Raw genomic sequence first — 23,520 nt, forward strand, 5'->3', positions numbered from 1 at the left:
TTACTTTAGGAAGATGTTCAAAGGTGTTTCGTATCGAGTTTTTCTTTATTGACTTTCTTTTTCGGGACTCAGCCTCCCAGCCCTAAAGCCCAGATCGCGGGAAAGCGATTCTTTCCAGACATGGCTGTGGCTTTGTTATGCTTGTGCCCTCTGGGGGTGTTCCCTGACCGAGCCCGGCATGTGCACAGAACTCTGCTGACCAGTGCCCTGGCAGATGCTTGCCGGGATGGCCACAGCCCATGCTCCACGTGGGGCTGTCCCTCAGGAGATGCGGTTGGTGGAAAATCCGCATTATGACTTTTCAGATCAGTGTTTCAAACACCTGGTTCATTTTTTGAAAGTAATCAGAACTCTCTCGCATCCCTCTGTGGCGTGTAAGGTAAAGAGAACAAAAATCTCCGCGATCGTCTGCCTCCTGATGTGAATAAATCAGCTTTGAAAGTCAAGTTTGTGACCTGGGGTCTGGCGATGTTCCTTGTTTTAGGTCTGTTGTAGGTATTTCTAAAAAGTGTCTATCTTCTAGAAAGAAATGCTAAGGTATTTATACATGAAGTTGTGGAGCATCCGGGATTTCTTTAAAGCAGAAAGCTGGCAGAGGTAGCAGGGGCGTGCACGTGGGGTCATTTGGAAGTCGGATGATGGGTACGCAGTGGTTTGTAAAGTGGTTTTGTATGTTTCTGAACTTTTCCAAAGTCAGGAGAGAAACACAGAGGAAAGAGGCAGTAATAGGCGACAGCTGCAAACCCCCATAGCTCGTGGGCTCTGGGCCCAAACCCGCGTCCGGCGTGTGTCCTGTGTTTCCCTGTGGTTCTGCCATGGGGCATCACCCCGTTGGGGTTGACCTGGCATCTCGTCCCCAACCACTCTCAGCCCTGGAGGCCTGTCCTCTGGGAGGAGGAGGAGAGAAGGGGGAGGAGGAAGAGGAGGAGGAGGAAGATGGGAGGTGGGGGAGGAGGAGCGGCTCTCGACCATGGTCCGCACAGCACCGTCCTGTGATGCAGGTGCAGCCGGGGCACTGTGGGCAGGAGGCCCCATCCTGGCCTCACCAGGCCCTCCCCTCTGTAGAATGGGAGCACTTGGCGGTCCTGCTCTCCACCCTCCTGCTACCGCGCCCCTGCCCTCCCACCTGCTGTGCCCCCGCCCCCACCCCCAGCACCTGGGCATCCTCAGTAGAGAGCCGCACACAGCCATGCTTGCACAGAAGAGGACACGTGGGCTCCTGTGTGAGCTGTATGTGCAGAGGCCAACCGTCCGCTGCTCTGGGGACTGGCCTCGCTCCTGACCCTGCTCCTGACCCTGCTCCTAGGCCTGCGGGGCTGAGCTGCACCATGGAGGACGGACGCGAGCTGGACCTCACCTACATCACTGAGCGCATCATCGCTGTGTCCTTTCCCGCCGGCTGCTCCGAGGAGTCCTACCTGCGCGGCCTGCAGGAGGTGACGCGGATGCTGAGGTCCAAGCATGGGGACAACTACCTGGTGAGTGCGGGAGGGCACTGAGCAGGAGGACGGGGGAGCCAGGGAGTGCAGGGACAGTCAGGGGACACAGAGCACCATACTTGGGGAGACACTGAGTTACCGGAAATATGAAGAGGTACTGAGTGTCTCGGGGTGGCTGCTAAGTCCGTGGGGGGACGTGGTCCCACGCCTCCCCGCATCTGGTCCTCCGGGCACCCGGTTTCATGGAGGTGCTCTGAGACTCCCTCCCGCTGGGCCTCTTATCTGTCGTGCCACCTGCTGCGCCTGCCCGTGGCGGCTGCCCCTGGGCGCCTGAGGGTGGGCAGGCCCCGTGCTGTGGCTGGCGTTCAGCATCAGACAGACCCCTCAGCCCCAGTGGTGTCCAAGCACCCAGCATCCCTGGTGTCAAAGCTCAGCCTTTCCCTCCTGTTGGCCTGAACTACAAGGACAGAGGGTGGGGTCCTGGAAGCCGCTGTGCCCTGGGTACCCATGTGACCTGGTAAGAGGGAGCCCCCAAAGAAGTGTGGGCCAGAGTCCCGTGTGTCCCCTGGCTACCCCGTGCACTCCCGCGGTGGCGGCCCCTGTGCAGCGGCCCTGGGTTGTCCAGGTGTGACCACGCATTGAATGATAGTCTCACACCTTGTCTGCACCTGCCCCCACATGGCCTCGTTATCTGGTGAAGCTGCTGACCTTTGCCCTGCCCGATAAGGCCGTGATTGCCACCCTCTGGTATGACCACATGGCTGTCTGCGAGAGTGGCCCAGAGACAGAGTGGATCCAAGGGGGCCATGCCTCCGTCCCAGCAGCCGGTACTGGCCCGGAGTGGTCAGTGTGGCCTGAATGATCCGTGCTGGCCGAGGAGGTCAGTGCCGGCCCTGAGTGGTCAGTGTGGCCTGAGTGGCCAGTACGGGTCCCCGAGTGGTCAGTCTGGCCCTGAGAGGGCAGTGCTGGCCTAAACAGGCAGTGCCTGCCCTGAGAGGGCAGTGTGGCCCGAGGGGGTCAGTGCCGGCCAGAAGAGGTCAGTGTGGTCCGAGCGGTCACTGCTGGCCCCAGATGGGCCGTCTGGCCCCAAGCAGTCGAGCCGGGTGGAGCAGCACTCTCCTGGCCCCCGAGAGCCTGCCACTTCCCTGCATGTCAGTCCTCGGTATGACCTAATGGCAGCCAGGGAAAGCGTGTTGCAGCCCAGAACCCAGACGTCTACCTGGGGCCTGGCACCTCTGGGACAGCTGCCCTTCTGACCCAGGCCATCTTCTCTGCAGGCACACCCTCCTTCCTCTGGCCCAGGGGTCAGCACGTTCCTGGTCCCTGCACCTGTCCTCCTTCCCCTCTGTTCACTGGCCCTGGATACTCGGGAGGGCCCTGGGCCCCAGATGGCAGGGACCTGGTCCTTAAATGGGACCAGGCCTATGGCCTAAGGGTCTGGGCAGCAGCTTGGTCCAATTAGAAGGGCTGTGGAGCCAGGCTAGGGCAGAGCCGTGTGCCCCAAGCAGACCTGGATGGGTCCTAGAGCTCCACTGTCTCTGCCATAAGGGGACCTGATCTCCTCCCCCAGGCCCCTGGCTGCTGCAGTGTGCATGGTGGGGCCCCCGCCGGGTCTGGCCCTCACTGCCCTGTCCCCCCACCAGCAAGCCCGACTTCCTGCCCATCCCTCCCGCCACAATTCCGTCCACCGTCCCTGTGTATTCTGTTTGGGTTTCATTCCGTGACAGTAACATTTCCGCGTGAGTTTCAATGTTTCAGACTCCTCAGTGCCTTGAAGGCAGACAGCATGGGAAGTGTGAACACGGTTTCCTCTTTGACCTCCAAGGTCATGAACTTGTCTGATAGCTTGTTCTTTGCCCTTCACAGGTGTTAAACCTTTCCGAAAAGAGATATGACCTTACGAAGCTCAACCCAAAGGTACGACCTTAGCCCTTTATGTTCTGGATTTTGTCAAACATTCCTGAGGCTTACCTGCTTGTGCAAAACCGTTCAAGTCTCTGTGGTGCCTGATGTCCTAAGGGGTCTCGGGAACTCATCTGTGGGTGGTTGTTTTTGTTTTTGAGTTGTTGTTTTCTTCCCTAAGCAATCTCTGCCCCCATTGTGAGGCTTGAACTCACCACCCTGAGATCAAGAGTCACATGTTCTACTGACTAAGCCAGCGAGGTGTCCTTGTTCATTTCTTTCATTTGAAATAATTGAATTTACGGGATGTTGCGAAAATACACAGAGAGACCCTACGTAGCCCCAGTCTTCTGCGTGGCCACCATGTAGTAACTCGCAGTAACCTGTTGATGCCGGACGCCGAGGTTGGTGGGATCCACCGGACATTTCCACTGCCGGGGTCTCCCTCCTGCCACCCGCCACGGCTTCCCTCTGTGCGTTCATCTTTCTCGTAAAGACTTAGAGAGGGCTTTATGCATGTGCATGTGTGTGAGCCACAGTGCGTGTAGTGTGTGTGTGCCGTACGTCGGAATGTCTGGCCGCCGCTGGAGTGGGAGTGTGGTGTGTTGGCGAATTGCCTGTTTTAATGCCAGTTAACAAAGCCGGCCCTAGAGGTTCCGTGTGATGGCCTCTCAGCTCTGCTCAACTACATAGAAAAAATCTAGGGGATTCCTCAGTGTTAAAGCTGTTACCCACATGGTGGAAGGGATATGCGGTATTTTCTAGCTTCCTGGGATTTTTCTGAAATTTTCCCATCATTTTGCACGGTTTCTGTTACTTTCATAGAAGAGAGCTCCGACTCCCCTTAAAAAAGATGAAGGTGGAATAGGATGCATTTTGCATTGCTAGGCAGGCTCCCGGGCAGGGGTCCTGGAGGCTGTCAGGTGGCTCAGGTGGGGGGCTGTTCCCATGCACAGACACTGTATTCTGTGTCACGCGGTGAAGACTGTCTCTATTCTTGCTCTGAGCTGTCACCCGGGCTCAGGGTGCTTCCCTCATGGGCACGCACCTGTCCTGAGAGGAGCGTGTTTTCCTTGAAGCATGTGGGCTGGGCTGTTCTCTGGGACGTCTCCTGCGCGGTGCGTGGGGAGCGGCCCCCTGCATTTTCCCAAGCTCTGATTTTAGTCTGCACTGAGGAATTTTGGCACCAGCTCCGACCAAGAACTCCTGTTTCAGATCTGACCGGGCCAGATCTGCCCGCCCCACGAGCTGTGTCCCATTAGTGGCACTGAAAGCCCTTTCTCGGATTGCTGTCCCAGCTGCAGGACAGCAGATAAGACGGGCACGGACGTCTCACGGGGGCAACATAATACTCCCGCCATGTTCCCTTCCAGGGAAGGTGCCCGGCCACAGCTCCCAGGCGGCCTTCGGGAGGGAACATGCGGCAGCGTTGCTTACCGGCATGTGAAGGGTCTTTGTAGAGACAGAGCCCGTCTCTCATTGCAGATCCTGGACGTGGGCTGGCCGGAGCTGCACGCGCCGCCCCTGGACCAGGTGTGCACCATCTGCAAGGCGCAGGAGACCTGGCTGAACAGCGACCCCCAGCACGTGGTCGTCATCCACTGCAGGGTGAGTGCCGCGTGGTGCTGGGCTGGGGGGCGGGGCCGCCGGGTCCCCCGCGGGGACCACCTTCCACGCCCACGTGCGGACCTGCCGGTGTTGGTGGTCACGTTTGCACACCCGCCCTTAGGAAGGAAAAAGTCCTCGCTCTCCCGGAGCTGGGCTCTAGAATGGGCAGGCCTTGGGGGCACTGAACGCATACACATTTTTAAATGAACGGAAGGCATTGACGGTGATGATACATTTTAGCCGGATGTGGTTTGTTTTTTCCGGAAAGCCCTTTGGAGAAGGAGCAGGGCGCTGTTAGGATGCTGTCTGACTCCCGCTTATACTTGGTCCACCTGAGCCTGGGGGAAGGAAGCTGTTAGCTGTGAACACGTGGTCCTACCCAGCTGGCTGCTTGAGGGGGATGGGACTTGGTGGCCCCCTGGCAGCGTGGCTGGAACTGGCCGCACCTGACCTCTGGCCTCCTGGGAGCTCTCCTCTTCCTCCTCTGGTTTCTTGCTGCCGTCCTGTGCTTCCCGGTCCTCGGGTCTGATGGGTGGAGAACGAGGCTGGATGGAACGCCAGTGTCCTGCGTGGGGAAGGCTGGAGGCCGGCTGCTCCATAAGGACGGTGGTTTCCGCAGCCCCATGTGCGCTGGTGCAGCGTGTGGGGGGCACCTTGGGAAAGGACAGTGCTCCCAGAAGGAAGGGGCCCCTCCTCACTTTGTATGTTACACACCATGTCCCAGGGACTCTCTCCACTTCTCCAGTGTGTTCCTATTTCCTTCTTGAAATGTCTTTTTCAGATCTTCTCACATTCAAAAACTGCAGGAAAACCCATTGCCTTGGATTTAGTTTAGTTGGTGGGACCCTTCCCCTCAAGCTATGCTGGGCCGTCCGAGCCACTGTCCCCCAGGGGTTCTGAGACCTGCTTGCGTGAGGGCTACAGGACGGCGGCGGGCCTCGGTCGTGGTGTGCGGCAGGCCCCTTGGCTCCCAGCAGAGCCTGGCAGGTGCACACGAACGAGCGTGACACTTCCTTCTCTCCCTTCTTCTGCTCACACCCGACTTGCTTACTTTCTCCAGCAAACAGCCAGGCTCCCCATTCTTTTGCTTATGAAATTACGTTCCCTGGAGCCTTTCAGGGTGGCATTATACTAAGGATCTTCTTTCTGGATTTATGTTTTGGTGCAAACTTCAAAAGATGATAGGCTTTTTCTTTGTTTCTTAAACCAATTCTTGTCAGTTAAAACCAACTGCTTTCCATCAGGCCTGGCCTGGTGCTTCTGGGGATGCTTCCCCTGGAGCTCAGTGCATAAGGCTTTCTGAGCAGCAGTCCCCAGCAGGGGCCGGAGCAGTCTGGCCAACCTGGCTCAGGTGAGAAACCCAGGTCCTGCTCTCCTGGCCGCTGCCACCTGGGCCCCAAGAAGGTTCTGCCCTGCCGGACCTCAGGAGGCTCCTCTTAACTACTTGTCCCATTTTGGTCACCGACTTCACTTTTTAATGAAGTCGATTACAGTGTCGCTTACAGTGTCTGTGTGACAGGTGACAGACTCACTGCAGAGAGATCTCTGAACCACGTGTGGTCCTACCCAATGCTTGGCTCCCTAGACAAGCCTTTTTTTTTTTTTTTCTAATTAAAGATTTTATTTATTTATTTGAGAGAGAGTGTGTGCATGTGCACAAGGAGGAGGGGAGCAGCAGAGGGGGAAGCAGGCTCCCCGCAGAGCAGGGAGCCTGATGCAGGACTCAATCCCAGGACCCTGAGATCATGACCTGAGCCGAAGGCAGACACGTACCCGACTGAGCCTCCCCAGGTGCCCCGGGATAAGTCTTATTAGTGGATAAGACTTATTAGTGGATAAGTCTTATTAGATAAGACTTATTAATAAGTCTTATAAATCTTATTAGCACATCAGGAGTTCTTGGAAACTGCTTGCTCTCCTCTTGCTTCGTTCTGGGGACATGCAAGCCCTTTCCGAGACATTCTAGAAAACGTGCCGTGAGTGAGGCGTCCTCACTCAACATGAACGTCCAATGTCGGCATTAACAGAAGTTCATCTGGTTCGTGGAGGGGTGAGATCGGGATCATTCGTGGAAACCTGTGAGCTCTGCAGAAGCTGTGCTTTTTTCCACGCGCCCCAGGAATGGGAGCAGAGCTGGGCCCCTGGCCGCAGGGAGGCAGACCCAGGCCCAGCACGGGACGGGTTTGTGTGGCTTTGCACCGGGGCCCCTTGCCTCCACCTGCCACGGGCGACGGGCTGAGCAGACACAGCCTATGGGTCTTCCAGAAGGTGTGGTGCCCTGTGCTGCAGTGATGCAGTCCACGGTCCTGATGTCCTGCTGGAGTCAGCCTCTCAGGGTCACCACAGACACAGGGACTGCCTGGGTGTGATAGCCTCGTGGCCCCACGCATGCCCAGTGTGGTTGGGGAGACATTTCCTCATAGTCGACTAGTAGCCACGTGGGGAGGAACCGGCCATGTGTCCGTGGGCCCCATGTGCACACCGTGGAGAGGCATTTGCTCTGGTGGAGGTCATGGCCTGGATTTGCTCTGCTGGGTTTTTTTGTTTTGTTTTGTTTCTGGTTTTTTTATTTTTTTAATTTTTTTTTATTTGATAGAGAACACAAGTAGGCAGAGAGACAGGCAGAGAGAGAGGAGGGAAGCAGGCTCCCCAAGGAGCAGAGAGCTCAATACGGGCCTCCATCCCAGGACCCCAGGATCACGACCTGAGCCGAAGGCAGAGGCTTTAACCCACTGAGCCACCCAGGCACCCCTGCTCCGCTTTTTCTTTTCCAGGATAGACGTGGGGACGTGCGTGTCCATGGCCCTGCCATTCTAGCTTTGTGTGCTCCTCTGTCTGGGCTGCCTAACTTCTCGTGAAAAACCCAGACCGCAAATATTTTGGGCTGTGGGGGCTGCAGTGTCTTGTAAGTGTTTGCCCGTGCCGTTGCCTGTGGATCTGGCCCCCGAGGCGCCTGGACAGACAGGTGTGGCATGTTCCTGTCACACGCATGGTCATGGTTGGGCTTTGCGGGTTTGCCGTGTGGCACGGAAGGGTATTTTGACTCTTGACTTTTCTTCAGTTGTTCTAAAACATGGCACTGCGTTGCTCACAGGTTGCAGGACGTGGGTTGGGCAGAAGTGGCTTGTGCACTGTGGTTTGCCGACCGTTGATCTGGGTCATGGCAGAATGTTCCAGAAGGTGGCAGTCCGTGGCCCGTGGCCCTGGGTGCAGGTGGCCTGTCACAGCCGTGGTGCTTCCACGCACCCTCTCCCGTGGGTCCCGTGGTTCCGTTGGCCTGCGGTTCTGGTGGCTTCCCCGTCCAGGCTGTACATGTCTGTGGTCATGAGCTGAGCCCCCCATGTTGGGGCCGTGGTCCCCGTGGAACTGGGCAGGGCCAGGCTGGTGGTGGCAGGTGGCAGTTGTGATGCCCTCTGGGCCCTCTGCACGGCGTGTACAGCTCTCAGATCCCTTAGCCTGTGAGGTGGGCGTTAGGCCCTGTCACCTGTAGTGAAGTCACGCTAAGTGCTTCCTCCTTGCACGTTCTCATGGCCCCGGTGGGACCTGGTTAGCTGAGTGGCTGCCTCTCTGCAGACCTGTCCTCGAGGGGCCCACGGATGCCCCCAGGAGAGCCTGCTGCCTGCTGGGCTCAGTGCTGCCGTCCCCTAGCATGGGGACCAGTTTGGAAGCTGGCCGTAGCTCCCCCAACAACATGAGTTCTTTGTCGTCCTGAGTGGACCGAGCGAGCCTTCTGCCGCTGCCGCAGGAGTGGAGAGAAACCGCGTCCCTCTTCTGTCTCCCGCAGGGTGGAAAGGGACGCATCGGCGTGGTCATATCCTCCTACATGCACTTCACCAACGTGTCGGCCAGGTACGCGGGGCGTCTGCGCCGCCGGGGACCTCGGGAGGTCTGGGACGGGGTGGGGGCTCGGCCGGGAGCAGCCCCAGCCGCGGGGGCGCCCCGTGTCTGCCTCGCACTGGCGTCTTCTGTGGCGGCGGCGGGAGAGCAGTGAGCGTGCTGTCCTTCTCTAACACACCGCAGGGGTGGACGTGACCGTACCAAAGGCAGGGCCTGTGCGGTCTCACCGGGCGCCTCGTGCTCTGTGAAGCTGAGCGGCCTCATGAGCCCTGGGTCTCTGGGAGGTACTTTGCAGGTTGGGCTTCTCTCCCTCCATCCCCCTGGGTGACCTGGGGGCTGCTGTCATGCTTGCACTGTCCAGATGACACACCCAAGGCTCGGCCTGCTCTTGGTCTCCTGGCCTGTGAGTGGGAAGCCTGGTCCCAGGCTTCCGTAGGGAACCGGCCCGCAGGAGGCTGGGCTGGCAGGCGCAGCGAGGCCAGGGCAGCCTGTGGGCACTGGGGCAGCGCGGGATCCCCTGGACCAGGGTGCCCCCAGAGGCATGCACCCTGAGCCCACATCTCACTCACACTGAACTCCGGTCCAGAAACACCGCCCTTTGTGGGTGCACCTTCACCCCATCGTCTGGGGGGCCACTGTGTGGGGCAGGGCCGCTCTGTTCCAAGGACGTGCACACGCTGTTCACATTAGCCAGGAAGTCCTGCCCTTTCCAGCAGCGAGGAGTGGAGTCTGACTTCCCAAGTGTTTTTTTCTGGACATAGACAGCGGAGCTGGGGCTGGCCCGGGAGGAAACCCGAGCCCTCGTGAAACCAAAAGCCCTTCTTGGTGATAATGAGGGTTTGTGTGTGTGCCAGAGCCCGAGGTGGCTGTTCCTGCCGGGACCCCTGCAGAGCCCAGATGGGCACCGAGACCGCATCCCGGCCGATCTGCTCGGGTCGCCCTCACGTTTTGGCCACGGCAGCGCCGCTCGGCCCTGTTCTTCCCGATCACTGCACTTTGCCGGAAGTGCTGCCTGACCGGCCTCCTAGAGGGGGCCCAGCCCCCAAGCATGGAGGCGGCGTTAGGTCGTTAGGCACAGGGCTGGTCTGTGCCCATCGAGGCAGCATCTCCTGATTCCCTGCTCTGAGCCCGCCATGGCGACTGGCCTCTCACACGTTTGTGTGTCCTTGATCCTTGGCACTCCCAGAAGCCGTCACAGGGAGCATGCATCTCTAAGACCTCTATTGCAAACCATGCTCGGGATGGCCTCCGAGAGGGGAAATCAAGAAGGAGAAGGAAGCTTCTTGGGTCGGCACCCTGGGCACGGGTGACTGGGGAGACTGTCAGCGGGAGTATTAACGCTGACGGTGACGTTATTCCTGAACGAACACACACACACACACACACACACACACACACGCAAACACACACACACACGAGCCCGGAGCATTGTCAGCATTTAGTAAGACCTGTGAGCTCTGGGCAGAGGAACACTTGCAAGTGAAGCTCTGTGTAAACTACTTCTCGGCTTAAAACATGCACTCTTGACGACGGTGAAGGCTGGGTGCTGCCGGGCAGGCGGCCGTCCGTCTAGGACAGCCCTCCCCCACCCCCCCCGCCCCCTCCCCCAGCGCAGCCCAGGACAAATGCCTGCAGTGGATCCCCGTGTTCCACAGGGCTGCGTGCGTGCGCTCTGAGGGGAGAACCCAGCTCTGATCAGGTTGTCTGGGAAGCTCTGGGCTCGAGCAAGACTCGGTTGCTGTGACCTCTCACGTCCGTGTTCCATGATGTGGGACGGATCCATCAGGTCAGCCAGACTGTGACTGCTCAGCTGCAGGGTTTCCTGAGGGTCCTGTTGAGCCCACTCTGCTTGTGGGTGGCCACCACTGTGTGACTCCCTCTGCAGGCCGGCTGAGGGTCGTGACTCCCTGTGGGTCCCGAGCTGGCCCCCGGGTCTTGCTGGTGGTCACTAAGGGCAGTGCTAACTGCTGTGCCCCAAACCCTCGGGATCCTGACACTCAATGCACAGCCCTCTGCTACTTCCCTGCTGTCGTGGGGCCGGTGTGGCAATGGGACAGTTTGGGATGCCAGCCTTGTGCCCGCCTGGGGGAAGGAGCCTGGGGGTGGCTATCCTGGGAGCTGTGCCACCTGGAGAGAGGGTGCCGCTGTGTTGGATGGTGGTCCAGACCTGCCAGGCCGTAGCCCCTGCCTCCGTCACCCGGCCACCCACGCCGTCCACCGTTAATGCTGCGCTGATGCTCTCTCTTTCCTTCCTCAGCGCTGACCAGGCCCTCGACAGGTTTGCAATGAAGAAGTTCTACGATGATAAAGTTTCAGCCCTAATGCAGCCTTCCCAGAAGCGGTGCGTATGCGTCCCCGAGCCAGAGCCAACAGCTCGGTGATATCTTACGATTTAGAAAGTGGGACAGAAGGGACCTCTCCCCGGCCAGCCCGGCGGGTGCCCAACGGCAAAGAAGGGCCACTGCGTGTGTGGGTGACCAGGGAGCCTCGGCTCCGACTGGTTCTGGGAGGTGGACCCAGGACCCCCCCGCCCCCATGTGCTCCACGTTTCACACCGGGGCCTCCACGCTCAGGGCGGCTGTGGATTCACGCCACAATGTCGGGACCAGGCTCTGTCTGCTGGACCTGGGGTCAGCGAACTGTGTCTCTAACCCGCTGGCGAGTAGCTGGTCGGGGCCCCGCCGGCCACGTGGTCTCTGTCATGGCGGACCCAGCAGACAGGTGTGCGGTTGGCCGACTCGTGCGCTAGGCTGTCCACCCCGAAGCCCTTTCCTCACATTGCCCCCCCGGCCCACCCACCACTCCCTCTCTGGCTCTCAGCTCAGCCCCTGGGAGGGCTGAGCAGCAGAGGGCCCTGGGGAAGCAGACTTCCTCCTGCCCCGCGCCCCCAGGTGAGTCCACGCCACCCTCTGGGCCCAGCCGAGGAAGTTCCCGCACTGTTATTTGAAAGCAAACAGCAGGGAATTGGCCAAGAATTGCCAAGACGGTTGCCAGGGTGCTTTCCTGTCCTGTGTGGCTCACCCTTACGTCTGCTCCCCCAGGTGCCGGTGGGCATGACTGGCAGACGGGAGACGGAGGGTTCTACACCCCGGGGGGGCCGGCCACGGGCGTGTTGGTCAGGAGCTGGGCCTCGATACTTCCATCTGGGAAAGGGGTTTCCAGGCCGCCACAGGCCCTCCTCCTTTTGTCCTGGGAGTCCCCAATGTCCAGGACTGTTTGCAGTCAGACCCACCTCCTCCCCCCTCCTCCCCCCTCCTCCCCCCTCCCTCCACCCCCCTTCTCCTCCTTCCTTCCTCCCCCCCTCCCATCTTCCCTCTCCTCCTCCCTCCCTTTGCCCATGCCGCAAACCCTGCCTCTGTCAACACCGCTCTGTTCTCCGTATCTGTAAGCTTTTGAGCTTGTTTTGTTTGTTCATTTGTTTGTTTTTTGGGATTCCACATGCAAGTGTCTTTTCCTGTCTCATTTATTTTGCGATGCATAGTGCCTCGCAGGCCATCCAAGCTGTTGCAGACGACAGGATTTCATCCTTTCTTTACGGCTGACTCGTGGTCTGTGCTGTCCCTGTACCGCGCCTTCGCCCGTCCATCCGCGGGCGGACGCGTGCGCTGCCCCGTAGCTGGGTTACTGTTGGCGCAGCTGGAGTGAACCCGGGCTGCGGCTGTGGTTCCGTTTCACTAGGTAGATAACCCAGCCGTGGGGTTCCTGGGCCATATGGTATTCCTGCGTTAAGCTTTTTGAGGGCCCTCCCTACCGTTTTCCACAGCGGCTGCGCCCGTGAGCATTCCCACCAACAGGGCACGAGGGGTCCAAATTCTCCACATCCTTGCCAGCACCCGTTGTCTCCTGTGTGGGCTACAGCTGTCCTGGCAGGTGTGGCGCTGTATCTCCCTGTGTGTGCATGGGTGTTTCCCTGAGGGTGAGTGACGCTGTGCGCTTTTCCACGTGTCTGTTGGGTGTTTGCAGGTCTTTTCCTGGAAAATGTCTACTCAGATCTTCTGCCCTTTTAAATTTAATTTAATTTTTTTATTTTTTTAAAGATTTTATTTATTTATTTGACAGATCACAAGTAGGCAGAGAGGCAGGCAGAGAGAGAGAGAGGAGGAAGCAGGCTCCCTGCTGAGCAGAGAGCCCGATGCGGAACTCGATCCCAGGACTCTGGGATCATAACCTGAGCCGAAGGCAGAGGCTTAACCCACTGAGCCAGCCAGCCAGCTTAACCCACTGCCCTTTTTAAAAAAAGGTTTACTTATTTATTTTAGGAAGGGTGGATTGAGAGGGGGGAGAAAATCTGGAGCAGATTCCCTGCTGAGCGTGGAGCCCAAGGCTGGGGGGGTGGGAGGTGGGTCCATCCCATGACCCTGAGATCAGGACCTGAGCTGAAATCAAGAATCGGACCACCAAGCCACCCAGGTGCCCGAGTTCCATACAGATTTTAAGGTTTTCTTTCTGGTTTTGTGGAAAATGCCATAGGAATTTTGATGGGGACTGCCTTGAATCTAGAGACTGATTATTCTTCCAGTGTTATTCTTCCCTTCCTTGAGGATGGAACATTTTCCCATTTCTTTGCGTCTTGTTCCGTCTTTTCCGTCAATGTCTTATAGTTTCCAGCGCGCCCGTCTTTCCCCTCTTTGCTCAGCTTTGTTCTTAGGTCACTTTCAGTCTTGTCAATGCTATCGTCAGGGGCTGGTTTCTGCACTTCTTGTGAGGGTGGCGCGTCATTATCCCATGGCAAGGCGACAGCACGGGGTGTATTAACTTTATATTCTGAGTTTACGGATTTCATTTATTAGTTCTAACGGTTTTTGAGGGCAGTCGCTAGGCTTTTCCGCTCTAATATCACGTCGTTTGCAAACCGGGACCGTTTGAAATCTTTCTTTCTGGTTTCGTGCCTTTCCTTTCTTTTTCTTGTCTGACGGCTGTGGCGTGAGACTTCGACACCATGTGAATGAAAGCGGCGACAGCAAGCCCCCTTGTCTTGTTCCTGATCTTGGGGGGAAAGCTTTCAGCTTCTCACGTGAGTGTGATGCTAGCTGTGGGCTTGCCGTGCGCAGTCTTTTTACAACGAGGGGTGTTCTTTCGACACCCACTGTCTTGTGGCTTTCCATCCTCAACGGAAGTGGTATTTTGCCCAGTGTTTTTCCTGCATCTGTTGAGACCACCGCGTGATGTTTATTCTTCCCAGCCACTCAAAATGCTCAGCACCCGACGGGGAAGACGTTTGCCTTCGTTTCTTCTTCTTTTTTTTTTTTGCTCTTACAACTTGCACTATTTTTTAATAGCAACGTGAGACTGGGGAACGTGGAAATATACCTTCTCACCTTAGCAAGCCCACAGCATTCACGTTCCCCTCCTGTCTGCGTGCTCCGGAAGCCGTAGGATTTACGTTGTGTAAAGGTGGTGTGAGTCCTGTTCTGCCTTCCCTGGCGAGTCTCCCTACCCCCGGAGAGGAGAGGAAGGCCGTCCACCCAGCTCCTGCAGTGGGAGATGCTCACGGACCATTCTCGAGGAGGTAGATGACCGCTCTGATGCGTCCGGAGGAGCCCAGGCTGGCCGCATCTGTGGCACAGACACTGTGATGGGGACCCTCCCAGTGGTCCCCGCTGCCCCAAGGGAGCACGGTGCAGCCCCTGTCTCGACTGAGCTTAAGAAACCCATTTCAACTGGGTCTCCTGAGAGAGTGAATTAATTAGCTTGCTGGGGTTTATGGCCTGGGAGGCTTGGGGCCTTGGCAGCAAACCCTCCAAGCCTTATTTAATACCAGACTGGTGAGCTCACCTTCCCAGGGGTGTGGGGCAGAAGGGGTCCCGAGGAGGCCCCCGGTGGAGTCATTCCCGTGTCCGACCCTGCCTAGTAAAGGGACTAGGCCTGCAGAAACAAAGATTTCAGCTGTGTCTGACGGCCGGACCTTTCCCAGCATAGCTTTATTTGGCTTTTGACATTTTTATAGTCTGGACATGACCCTTTGTGTGTCTCAAAGAGCACGTGCTTGAGAGACAAGGTAGATAAAAGGGAGCAGGCACCCTTCCTCTCTCCTCAGGGAGCGTGCCTGCTGCAGCCCCCCACCCCAGGCTTCTCATGCTTGGAGGCAGGGTGGCTCTCCCACAGGGCTTCCTGCACAGCCAGGGACGGGAGTGCTGGGGAGCGCTAGGTAACCGGCAAGCTTGGGTCCCGTCCTGTTGCAAGGGCCCAGCTCTTGTCTCCCCACCATCCATGCGGCCCCCACGAGCACCACGGAGGGGAAGATAGGAAGCCTTAGGGAAGGATGTGCCCTTACAGCGGGTCCTCGTGCTGAGCCATGGGACGTGGTCATGCTAGCTCTGATACATATACGTGTTCGGGGAGATCTGAGCGGTGTCCAGGGCAGGTCGGCGTTTAGGGGAATTCGAGGAAACTCCCAACCACCATCCCTGGTGGTAAGGAATGTGTTGGACATCTGCAGATTTCCAGCTGCTTTGGCACAGGGGTGACGCACGTGCCCCGCCATCTGTCCCCCCTCCAACATGTGCGGTTCCTGAACTTTCTCACTTTAGTTGAGAGGAAGTGTGGAAAGCATCATTGCAGGGAATTCCTTTCCTCCAGAGAGAGAGGAGACGGTGAGAGGCAGAGGAGCTGTTTGGAGCAGGGCCCCTACACTGGGCCCTGGGGGAGCTGTCAGGTTCCCACCCCCTTTACCGCCGCAGGCAAATGCGGTTCCTCCCCGTGGGCCAGTTGAACTGGGGGCGCAAACCTTCCGTTCTCTCTCGCTGCTCCTGTCTTCACCCGGGAACCGATTCCCTTTCCTTTGGTGCTGACGAGTGCCTCGCGGTGGCCAAGAGGAGACGTCCTGGTCACCTGTCCGTGTCCCGCCTCCCCTAACTCAGCTGCGTGTTTGGACAAGGCATTTGCGCGTGTGTTGACTGCTTTTGCGAACAGCGGGACGAGGCCGCCCCAGCGGGGGATCTGTGAACGTTCACCGCGTGGCTTACTGTGAAACGTCTCCTCACTCCTCCCTGACTCCTCCCTGACGTGCACACTGGGGTGGAACCGGGGTGCGGAGAGGAGAGACGTGTGCTCTGTGCACCCGGGGTCCCTGGCACGCAGCGGTGCTCCTGCGGGGCTGGCCGGATGCGGACTGAGCCGTGCGCAGGCACGTGGCGGTCCAGCCACCGCTGGCTCAGCTCCGTGCTGAGGATTTGCTGGTCGTCAACCACCTGCCTGTAGGCCCCGGAGACCGTTAAGGGCAGGCGATGGGCTGCCTGGGGCTGCTGCCCTAACCCTGCTGGGGGTGAGCAGGCCCCTGGCTGCGCACGCAGAGCCAAGGGCCCTGTGCTGAGCTCGGGCTTGTCCACATGAAGCACTGGCCGTGGGTGTGATTGCTGTCTCCACCCTGTCCACACGCTTCACCAAAATAAACACACGGAGGACCTTTGTCATATGTCCTCTTAGCAGTGGTGCTGTCAGTAGGGGACTGGGATCAGTTGTTCTTTAATGAACTCTCTGGTCACAGGCGTGCTGGTTATAAGCCTCAAGGTGACCTTTTCTTCATCCCAAAACCCATGTGTGCTTGGCGATAGGCCCTCCCAGGGCCAGGAGCGGCACAGAGCCCGGCCGGGGTGTCCCCGTGGGGTGGGAGTTGAGGGGAGAGTGACCCTGTCACAGGTCTTCTCCTTCACTCTCCCGTCTTCCCCTGTGGGTGGGGGGCACTGTGATGGCCCTGTGGCCTGAACCTGTGTGGCTCTGGGGGCACTGTGACAGCCCTGTGGCCTGAGCCCGCATGGCTCTGGGTTGGGGGCAGAGAGGTGCTTGTGGTGTGGGTGCGGACCCAGCACAGGAGCCGCAGTTCTGTACTAGGTGCCCAGCCACATGCAGTTGGGGGTGTTCAGGGATCCTCACAGGGTCACGTGCCCGGGCTGTGTTCGCCAGGGTCAGACTTGGAGGTGGAGCCCTACCTGGATGTCGCCAGTGAGGCTGGGTCCCCTCCCAGCGCCCCAGGACAGCAGGCTCGGTCTCCCTGCGCACGTGGCCCCGCGTGAGCTCAGAGCCGTGGGGGCCCCCGTGGGAGCCCTGAGCCGCTGTCCGTTGCAGGTACGTGCAGTTCCTCAGTGGGCTCCTGTCGGGGACGGTGAAAATGAACGCCTCGCCGCTCTTCCTGCATTTTGTCATCCTGCACGGCACTCCCAACTTCGACGCGGGTGGAGGTGAGGTCCACACACCGTGCTCCAGACGTGCAGCCTGTCCCGGACCCTGCGCTTCCCCAGTCTGCCTTCCCTCCCTGCCCCGTCCAGGGGTCCTGGTCACTGTGTGCGGTGTCCCTTGGCCAGGAGGACCTCTCCCAGGGAGCCCCACTGTCCCCTACTCTGTGGTCTGACTCCAGCTCTGTTCCCCAAAAGCGCGGACACAGCACAGGGGCCACCTTGTCCCAGGTCGCCTCTGTCTTGCTGTTTGTCAAACTCCTGTCTGTCTGTCCAGTCCTGTGTCTCACGGACAGCTCTCTCTTGCAGCGTGCCGGCCCTTCCTGAAGCTCTACCAGGCCATGCAGCCCGTGTACACGTCCGGGATCTAGTAAGTGCTGGGCTCATGGGAAATGTACCTTTCCAAGCCGCCCGTACTGCGGGAAGGGGTCGGGGCGTCGATGGGGGAGAGTGCCCCGGGGCTGGAAGGGGCACCTTGGCTCCAGGAAGGGGTGTGGACGCGGAGAGCCTGGTGGGCGGGGAGGCCCACAATCCAGAGTCCTGTGACAGGGTCTGCACTGGGGAGCCTTCTCTCCCCTGCGTGTTTTCGGCAACAGGCAGGTGCCCTCAGAATGCTTGAGTTTCCGGGCTTTCCTGGTTTGTTTTCTTGTTTGCTCGCTGTACGTGTTTTGTGGACATCACGAGAACGTGAGTGGGAAGTAGGTCGGAACGAGCTGCTGTCGTGGTCGGGACTCGTGGCGGACCTGCCCGCGGGGGGCACCTGGGCGCTCACGCACTCCGCTCGTTACCGACACGCACGGTCCACACGCCGGCCGGACCCCGGGGAGGGGCATCCCAGGGCCACGCGGGGTAGTCTGTGTCCTCTCTGAGTTTGAGTGGCGAGGTCGCTTTTCTCAAAAGGGGTTTTTTCTGTTACATCGTGAAATTGCATCGTGGTTTACCTTCTTGTGTGTCCCAAAGCAACGTGGGCCCGGAAACCCAAAGCAGCATCTACATCGCCATCGAGCCCGCCCAGCTGCTGAAAGGCGACATCATGGTGAGTGCACGTGCCGGTCCCTCCGCCTTGGTGAAGCCCATGGGAAGCACGGCCAGTGGCCGTGATCTAAGGCCTTTGGCTTATTTTCTGGGCAAAGATGTTTTACTAGAAGGGGCAGAAGGCATCGAGAGGGCCACTCGCTATGTGCTCTCTGAACTGCGGGTCCTAGCTTGGCCCCCTCTGCGTCCGAGGGTCCCCATCCCCCGACCACACGTGTGATCTCGCTTGTCCTCAGTGGTCCCAGTGCGAAATCCCCCGGCGTATCACGGCTTGGTGAATGACCTCCACGGAGAGCCCTCCGGTAGTCTCAGATCTGGGGCACACTGCTGCTTGGAAGAGAGGATGTGGGACATGTTGTCTCTTCTCTGTCTAGAATATAGAGGACATCGTTCGTCTAAACTAATTTTAGAGGAATTTGGCACAGGGAAACCGTGGGGCTGCTGTGCCTCCTTCCCACACGCACAGAAGTGATTTCCCGGGTGTCTGCAGGGCCTTGGGGAGGGGGGCCTGTGACAAGAGGGTAAAGGAAGATTCTTACTCGTTTTCCCTAAATGTTTGGATTTCAACATCCCCCCTCAGTAGCGGGCCTGTCCCGAGTGCTCACGAAAGTCAGGTCAGCAGGGTCGTGGAGGTTGGCTTCCCTGGTGAAGACGTCACACTGCTGAGTTCAGCCCACGGTGCAGGAGCCCGCTGTCCGGCGAGAGGGCTCTGCACGTGCATTTCACAAACAGCATGTCGCTCGCCCCTGACGACCTCGAGGTGAAGGGGCCGGTGTCCTCAGGCCACGGGGCGCCGAGCGGATGTATAGGGGCCGGAGTGGATGTATAGGGGCTGGAGTGGATGTATAGGGGCTGAGTGGATGTATAGGGGCGGAAGCAGATGTATAGGGGCGGGAGCGGATGTATATGGGCGGGAGCGGATGTATAGGGGCCAGAGCGGATGTATAGGGTGCCGGTGCCTTTCCTTAGCACATTTGCTCACACGTTCTGATGCACTGTCCCCATGGAGAAAGCTTTCTCTTCTAGAATGTTCTGCAAGGCAGCACCCAGTCTCCCTGTGGTCAGGAGACTGAGAGGGAGAAGGGAGGGTGTGTCTCTGTGTTCTGCCCGGGTGACCTCCAGACATGTCTCCCAGGACTCGATTACTAGACAATGGGCTGAGCCGTTTTTGGGCACCTGCTGCATGTTGGACAGCCCCCTAGGGCTGCATGTGGCCATGGCTTTAGTCTGCCCACAGCTCCATGCCCCGGGTCTACTGTTCCAGGTTTAAAGGAGGCCAAGCGACCCAGAGAGGCCACGAGAGGCGAGTGGGGATGCCGACAGGACGTGCGCCCGGGGCCCTGTGGTCTGGTCGGTACCTCGGGAGGCGGCCTGTCTAGAACGGGTGTCCCCTGTTGTAAGGACCTCAGGGAGGGGGGCAGAGCCCCGAGATGTGGTAGGTGACTCTCGAGCACGAGGGAGCCTTCCCCACCCCTGGACTGTGGGCTGCTGCGGCAGTGCGTATGGCCAGTCAGCAGCCTGGGGCCCTCAGCCCCCCTCCCCCCCTCCCCCCTCCTCCCCCTCCTCCTCACTCTCCTCCTTTTCCCTCCTCTTTCTCCCTTCCCTTTCCCATCCCCTCCCTCCCTCCTTCCTTCCGCACCAGGAATTTATTTATGCAACTGTCCTGTTTTGAAAGTTTTGCGCTTTCTGGGTCTCTGTGTGGGGCCCTAGCACAGGAAGGAAGGGAGGGACAGGGTGACATCTTTGTCCCGAAGGCGCTGGTGGGGGCAGTGGACCTGCAGTGGGCGAGGGACCCCAGGATGGGCCGTGCTGGGTGAGGTGGGCAGGTGGGGAGCTTCCGAGGGGTGTTCAGTCGTCCTGGGGGTGATTCGTTGTCCTGGGAGGGTGAAGCCAGATGGTGCCGGCTTGGTTGCCCGTGGTTCTTCTTTGGGAAAACTGGTGATCCTGAAGCCGTTTCCAGGGCCCTGAGGCCACACTGCTTCTGAACCTGGAGGTCGCCCTAGAGGAGGGCTAGTGCGGGGAGCAGGGGAGAGGAGGGGCCGGGACCTGGCCTGAAGGTGTGTGTGAGCGGCTGCCTGTGGGGAGAGGCCGTGCTCCCGGGGGCCGGCCCTGAGCCCCACGACTGGGTGCCCACCGGGTCTGCCACCTGCAGGGTCTGGGTGGCCTCTGAGGTCACCCTGCATCTGTAGACTGGAAGCTAAGAGAGGGTCCCGACGGGGTTAGGGGCGACTGGGTGAGCTGGTGTGGGATGACGTCATTTGTGAGCACGGGCACGGGTGAGGGCTTGGCCTTGGGGCTCCCGTGGCCTCCCCCTGACCCAAAGCCCTGCTCCCCTGCATGCCTGAGCCCGAGGGCACCTGTGTGTGTGTCTCACCACTCGGGGTCTGCAGAAACATCCGGAGGAGGGGGCATGGGGGCATTCGGAGGGGACCCGGTGTGGCCCTAGGGAGCTGGGCGGTGGGTCCTGGAAGGGAGGTGGTGGGGGGCAGGCAGGAGGCCCTGACCCTCGAGCTTGGACTCAGCGCCCGCGTGCTGGGGCCGGGAGCCAGCCCTGGGTGAGCGGCGAGCTCCTGGACGTGCTGGCCCTCCGGCTGGCTGTTGTCTTGTGTGTTTGGGGAGCTGTTGCCTATGCTGTGTTCAGACTCAGAGGATGCCTCCGGGCACCCACGGCTGCGGGAAGGGGGCCCCGTCGCCACGCGTATGAGCCACACGTGGTTCTCAGGTCTCCCCGGAAATGGGTTTGGTCGAGTAGCTAAGAGGGGACTGTGTGGCACCGGGCTCTTCCCTGGGCCTCCTTTGCTAGGGCCGGGAGTCCAAAAGCAGGATCCGATGGCCCTTGTCGAGAAATTTCATTTCCAGCTTGTACCTAAGGGCCCTCTGAGGTGCAGACAGAGGCCTGGGGCCCCTGGGTCGCTGTGGCAAGAAGGCCTGGCTAAACAGGGGGCAAGGACAGTCCGGAGCTCACAGGGCTTTGCGGCTTTGTCCCGCGTGGCCTACAGTCCACGTCATCGGGGGGTCAGGCCCACGGTCCTGGGGAACAGAGGACGCATGGCAGGGAGAACCCTGTGCTAGGGACGAGCAGGACCAGACACAGGTGTTAGAAATCAGGAGGACAGGGGTGGGTCAGGCCAATGCCAGGAGTGCAGGGTCCTGTCTGGGTCTCTTTTGCTTGTCTGTACTTCACCTCGGGGCCTGGAGCATGGATGGAACACATGGGGAGGGGATAGGAGAGGGGACAGGCTGTACTGGTCTGGATTCTCCCCCTCCCCTGTCTGACCTTTTGGATCTTTCTGGATCTCCTCTGTCCCGTTCTCCTAGCCTTGGGCCATCAGCCGGAGACCCTATGCTGGCAGATGCCTCTGTCTTTGCTGGAGGCTTCTCTACCCTTGGCTCCATGCTTGCAGCCTGCCGTGCTCCTGGCCGTCCCTCAGCGCCTGGTGGGCCCCTTGCTTGTCGCTGGAGAAGCTGCTGACCCCTAGCTGAGCGCAGCAGCTTCTCCCCGTGCCCCCTGCAGGTCGAAGCTGCTCTTATGTGTGCTTATGTGTGTCCCTGGGCCCCGGGTCCCCCTTCGTGTCCACCAGCCCAGGCTTCTGGGACCCCCCCCCCGCCATGTCCCCCAGACACCCAAGTGTGAATTTGCTGTCTGGCCCACATGTCACCCATGATGGAGATTCTGTGCCCGGATGTGCCGACCCCTGCTGCTGGGCGTAGCCCCCTGCAGCCTCCCAGGTGAGCGGACGCAGTGGCTTCGGGGCCCTGGGCACTCGCAGAAGCCATGGTGCGCGAGTGGGTGTGGAACAGGACAGCGCCAGTGCTTGGGCGTCCTGTGGCTGCGGGTCTCGGGGTGAACGCTTTGTGGCGCACAGGGAGGCACCCTGTCTGCAGGTTTCTATTTCCATCGCGGGTTTCTGTTTCCATCGCCAAAGCCGACAGAGAAGACTCCCTGGCCGGTTTCCTGGGAGCCGCTCGCCTGGGGAACACTGGTGCCGTCCTGTCCCTTTGTGCGTTCCCCACCCTGGGTATTTTTAGGGTCAGGCGACAGTTTGACTTATGCTTCCTGTGTTTATGATTCATTTCTGTACACGCTGCACTTTCCGCCGTGTTATCAGATGGAAGGAGAATGATACGGGCTGTGGCTGGGAAGGGGTACTTTTCCATCACGCGGGGTGACATGTCGTGCCGCTCACAGAAATGACGCCCCAAGGGGTTCAGTCAGGGGAGCAGCAGAGGGAGAAGCAGACTCCAGCTGAGCAGGGAGCCCGACGCGGGGCTGGATCCCAGGACCCTGAGATCATGACCTGAGCCGAAGGCAGGCGCTTCACCAACTGAGCCCCCAGGTGCCTCCCCCCTGCCGCAGCTGCCTTAACAAAGCTCCGGAGGCCAGGGGCTGAAAACACACCTACACAGTCCCCGGTCTGGAGGCTGGACGCCCCTGATACAAGCGGGGCAGGGCCGGCCCCCTCAAGGCCTCTCCTGGTCATGCAGACAGCCGTCTCCTCCCCGGGTCTCACGGGGTCGTCCCTCTGTGCCTGTCTGTGTCCTGGTCCCTCTTCTTATGGGTCCACAGCCAGAGAGGAGCAGGGCCCATCCTGGTGGCCTCATTGACCTTGATCACCTCTCGGTGAGAATCTAGTCTCCAGATACAGGCCCGGCCGAGGTCCTGGGGGTCAGGCCCCGTGATTTGAATTTGGGGGGGGACACAGTCCAACCCATGATTCCCGTGTGCAGTAAGCAAACCTGTCCCAGCAAGACGAGCAGCAACATCACGCCCCCCTCCCCGTGATCGGGCCCGCGGGCTCGTTCAGTGCTGGTGTGCGCCGCGGGCGGGAAGGGGAATGCATGCAGAGCCTGCTCCCCAGTTACCTTCCTACTGTGGGGGGGTGAGCAGGCAGGTGACCGGTGCACAGAGGGAAACACGGGGGGCCCTGGGGGGAGAAGATGCTGGGGTGTCGGAGGAGAGGTGACCCAGAGGACAGTCCGGATGCTCGGGTCATAATCTGTGGGGCCCACGTTGTGCCGCAGCTCTGAACCCCCGGGGCTTTTGGATCCCCGAAATCCACTTGGGGGTCACCCCGGGAGGAAGACGGTGCACGGTTCTGTTCCCCGATGCTGGCAGAGCACAGAGGGCAGGCCGCCTCCGCTCTGCCCACGCGGGCTGAGGATCACCTGTCCCCCCTCCCTTATGCCCCCCCATCTCCCTGCAAGCTGGGGGAGAGTTGTGCACTGTGGCTCTGCCCAACCCCCATGTGGGTTGCTCCCTCCTCCCCAGGAGGGTCGCTCCACGCACCCCTGTGCAGGGCCAGCCCACGGGTGAACCTCACCTCCGGGGAGCCGTGCGCGGGGAGAGTAGCTTCCGGGGCCGTTGCACACAGGCCCGTGCACGCAGGCGTCGTCCTTTCCGCCCGGGAATGTGACAGTAGCTGTGGCAGCAGCGGCCACTCGGAAAGGACGCGGAGGAGCAGAGACGATATTTGTAGGTTTACCGTCGACAGCAGCAGAGGTTCTCTCCAGGTTCTTGGGTTTGCTCT

At 59.6% G+C, this 23,520-nt stretch overlaps 1 protein-coding gene across 6 annotated transcripts in view; it reads left to right on the plus strand.

Annotated features, from left to right (window-relative positions):
* TNS3 (tensin 3) overlaps positions 1 to 23,520 on the plus strand; it is a 201,693-nt gene that overhangs the window by 95,424 nt on the left and 82,749 nt on the right. For all 6 annotated transcript variants that reach the window (XR_006384240.1, XM_044245712.1, XM_044245714.1 and 3 more), the window contains 8 exons: positions 1,307 to 1,478; positions 3,306 to 3,356; positions 4,827 to 4,949; positions 8,734 to 8,798; positions 11,044 to 11,127; positions 16,851 to 16,963; positions 17,267 to 17,327; positions 17,918 to 17,993. Coding sequence is in view for 5 of the 6 variants with exons in the window: in XM_044245712.1 (XP_044101647.1) it covers positions 1,329 to 1,478; positions 3,306 to 3,356; positions 4,827 to 4,949; positions 8,734 to 8,798; positions 11,044 to 11,127; positions 16,851 to 16,963; positions 17,267 to 17,327; positions 17,918 to 17,993 (723 nt within the window). In the remaining variant the exon portion in view is untranslated. The remainder of the gene's footprint in view (positions 1 to 1,306; positions 1,479 to 3,305; positions 3,357 to 4,826; positions 4,950 to 8,733; positions 8,799 to 11,043; positions 11,128 to 16,850; positions 16,964 to 17,266; positions 17,328 to 17,917; positions 17,994 to 23,520) is intronic.

Source organism: Neovison vison, chromosome 4 (genome assembly GCF_020171115.1).
Source record: "Neovison vison isolate M4711 chromosome 4, ASM_NN_V1, whole genome shotgun sequence".
Lineage (NCBI taxonomy): Eukaryota > Metazoa > Chordata > Mammalia > Carnivora > Mustelidae > Neogale > Neogale vison.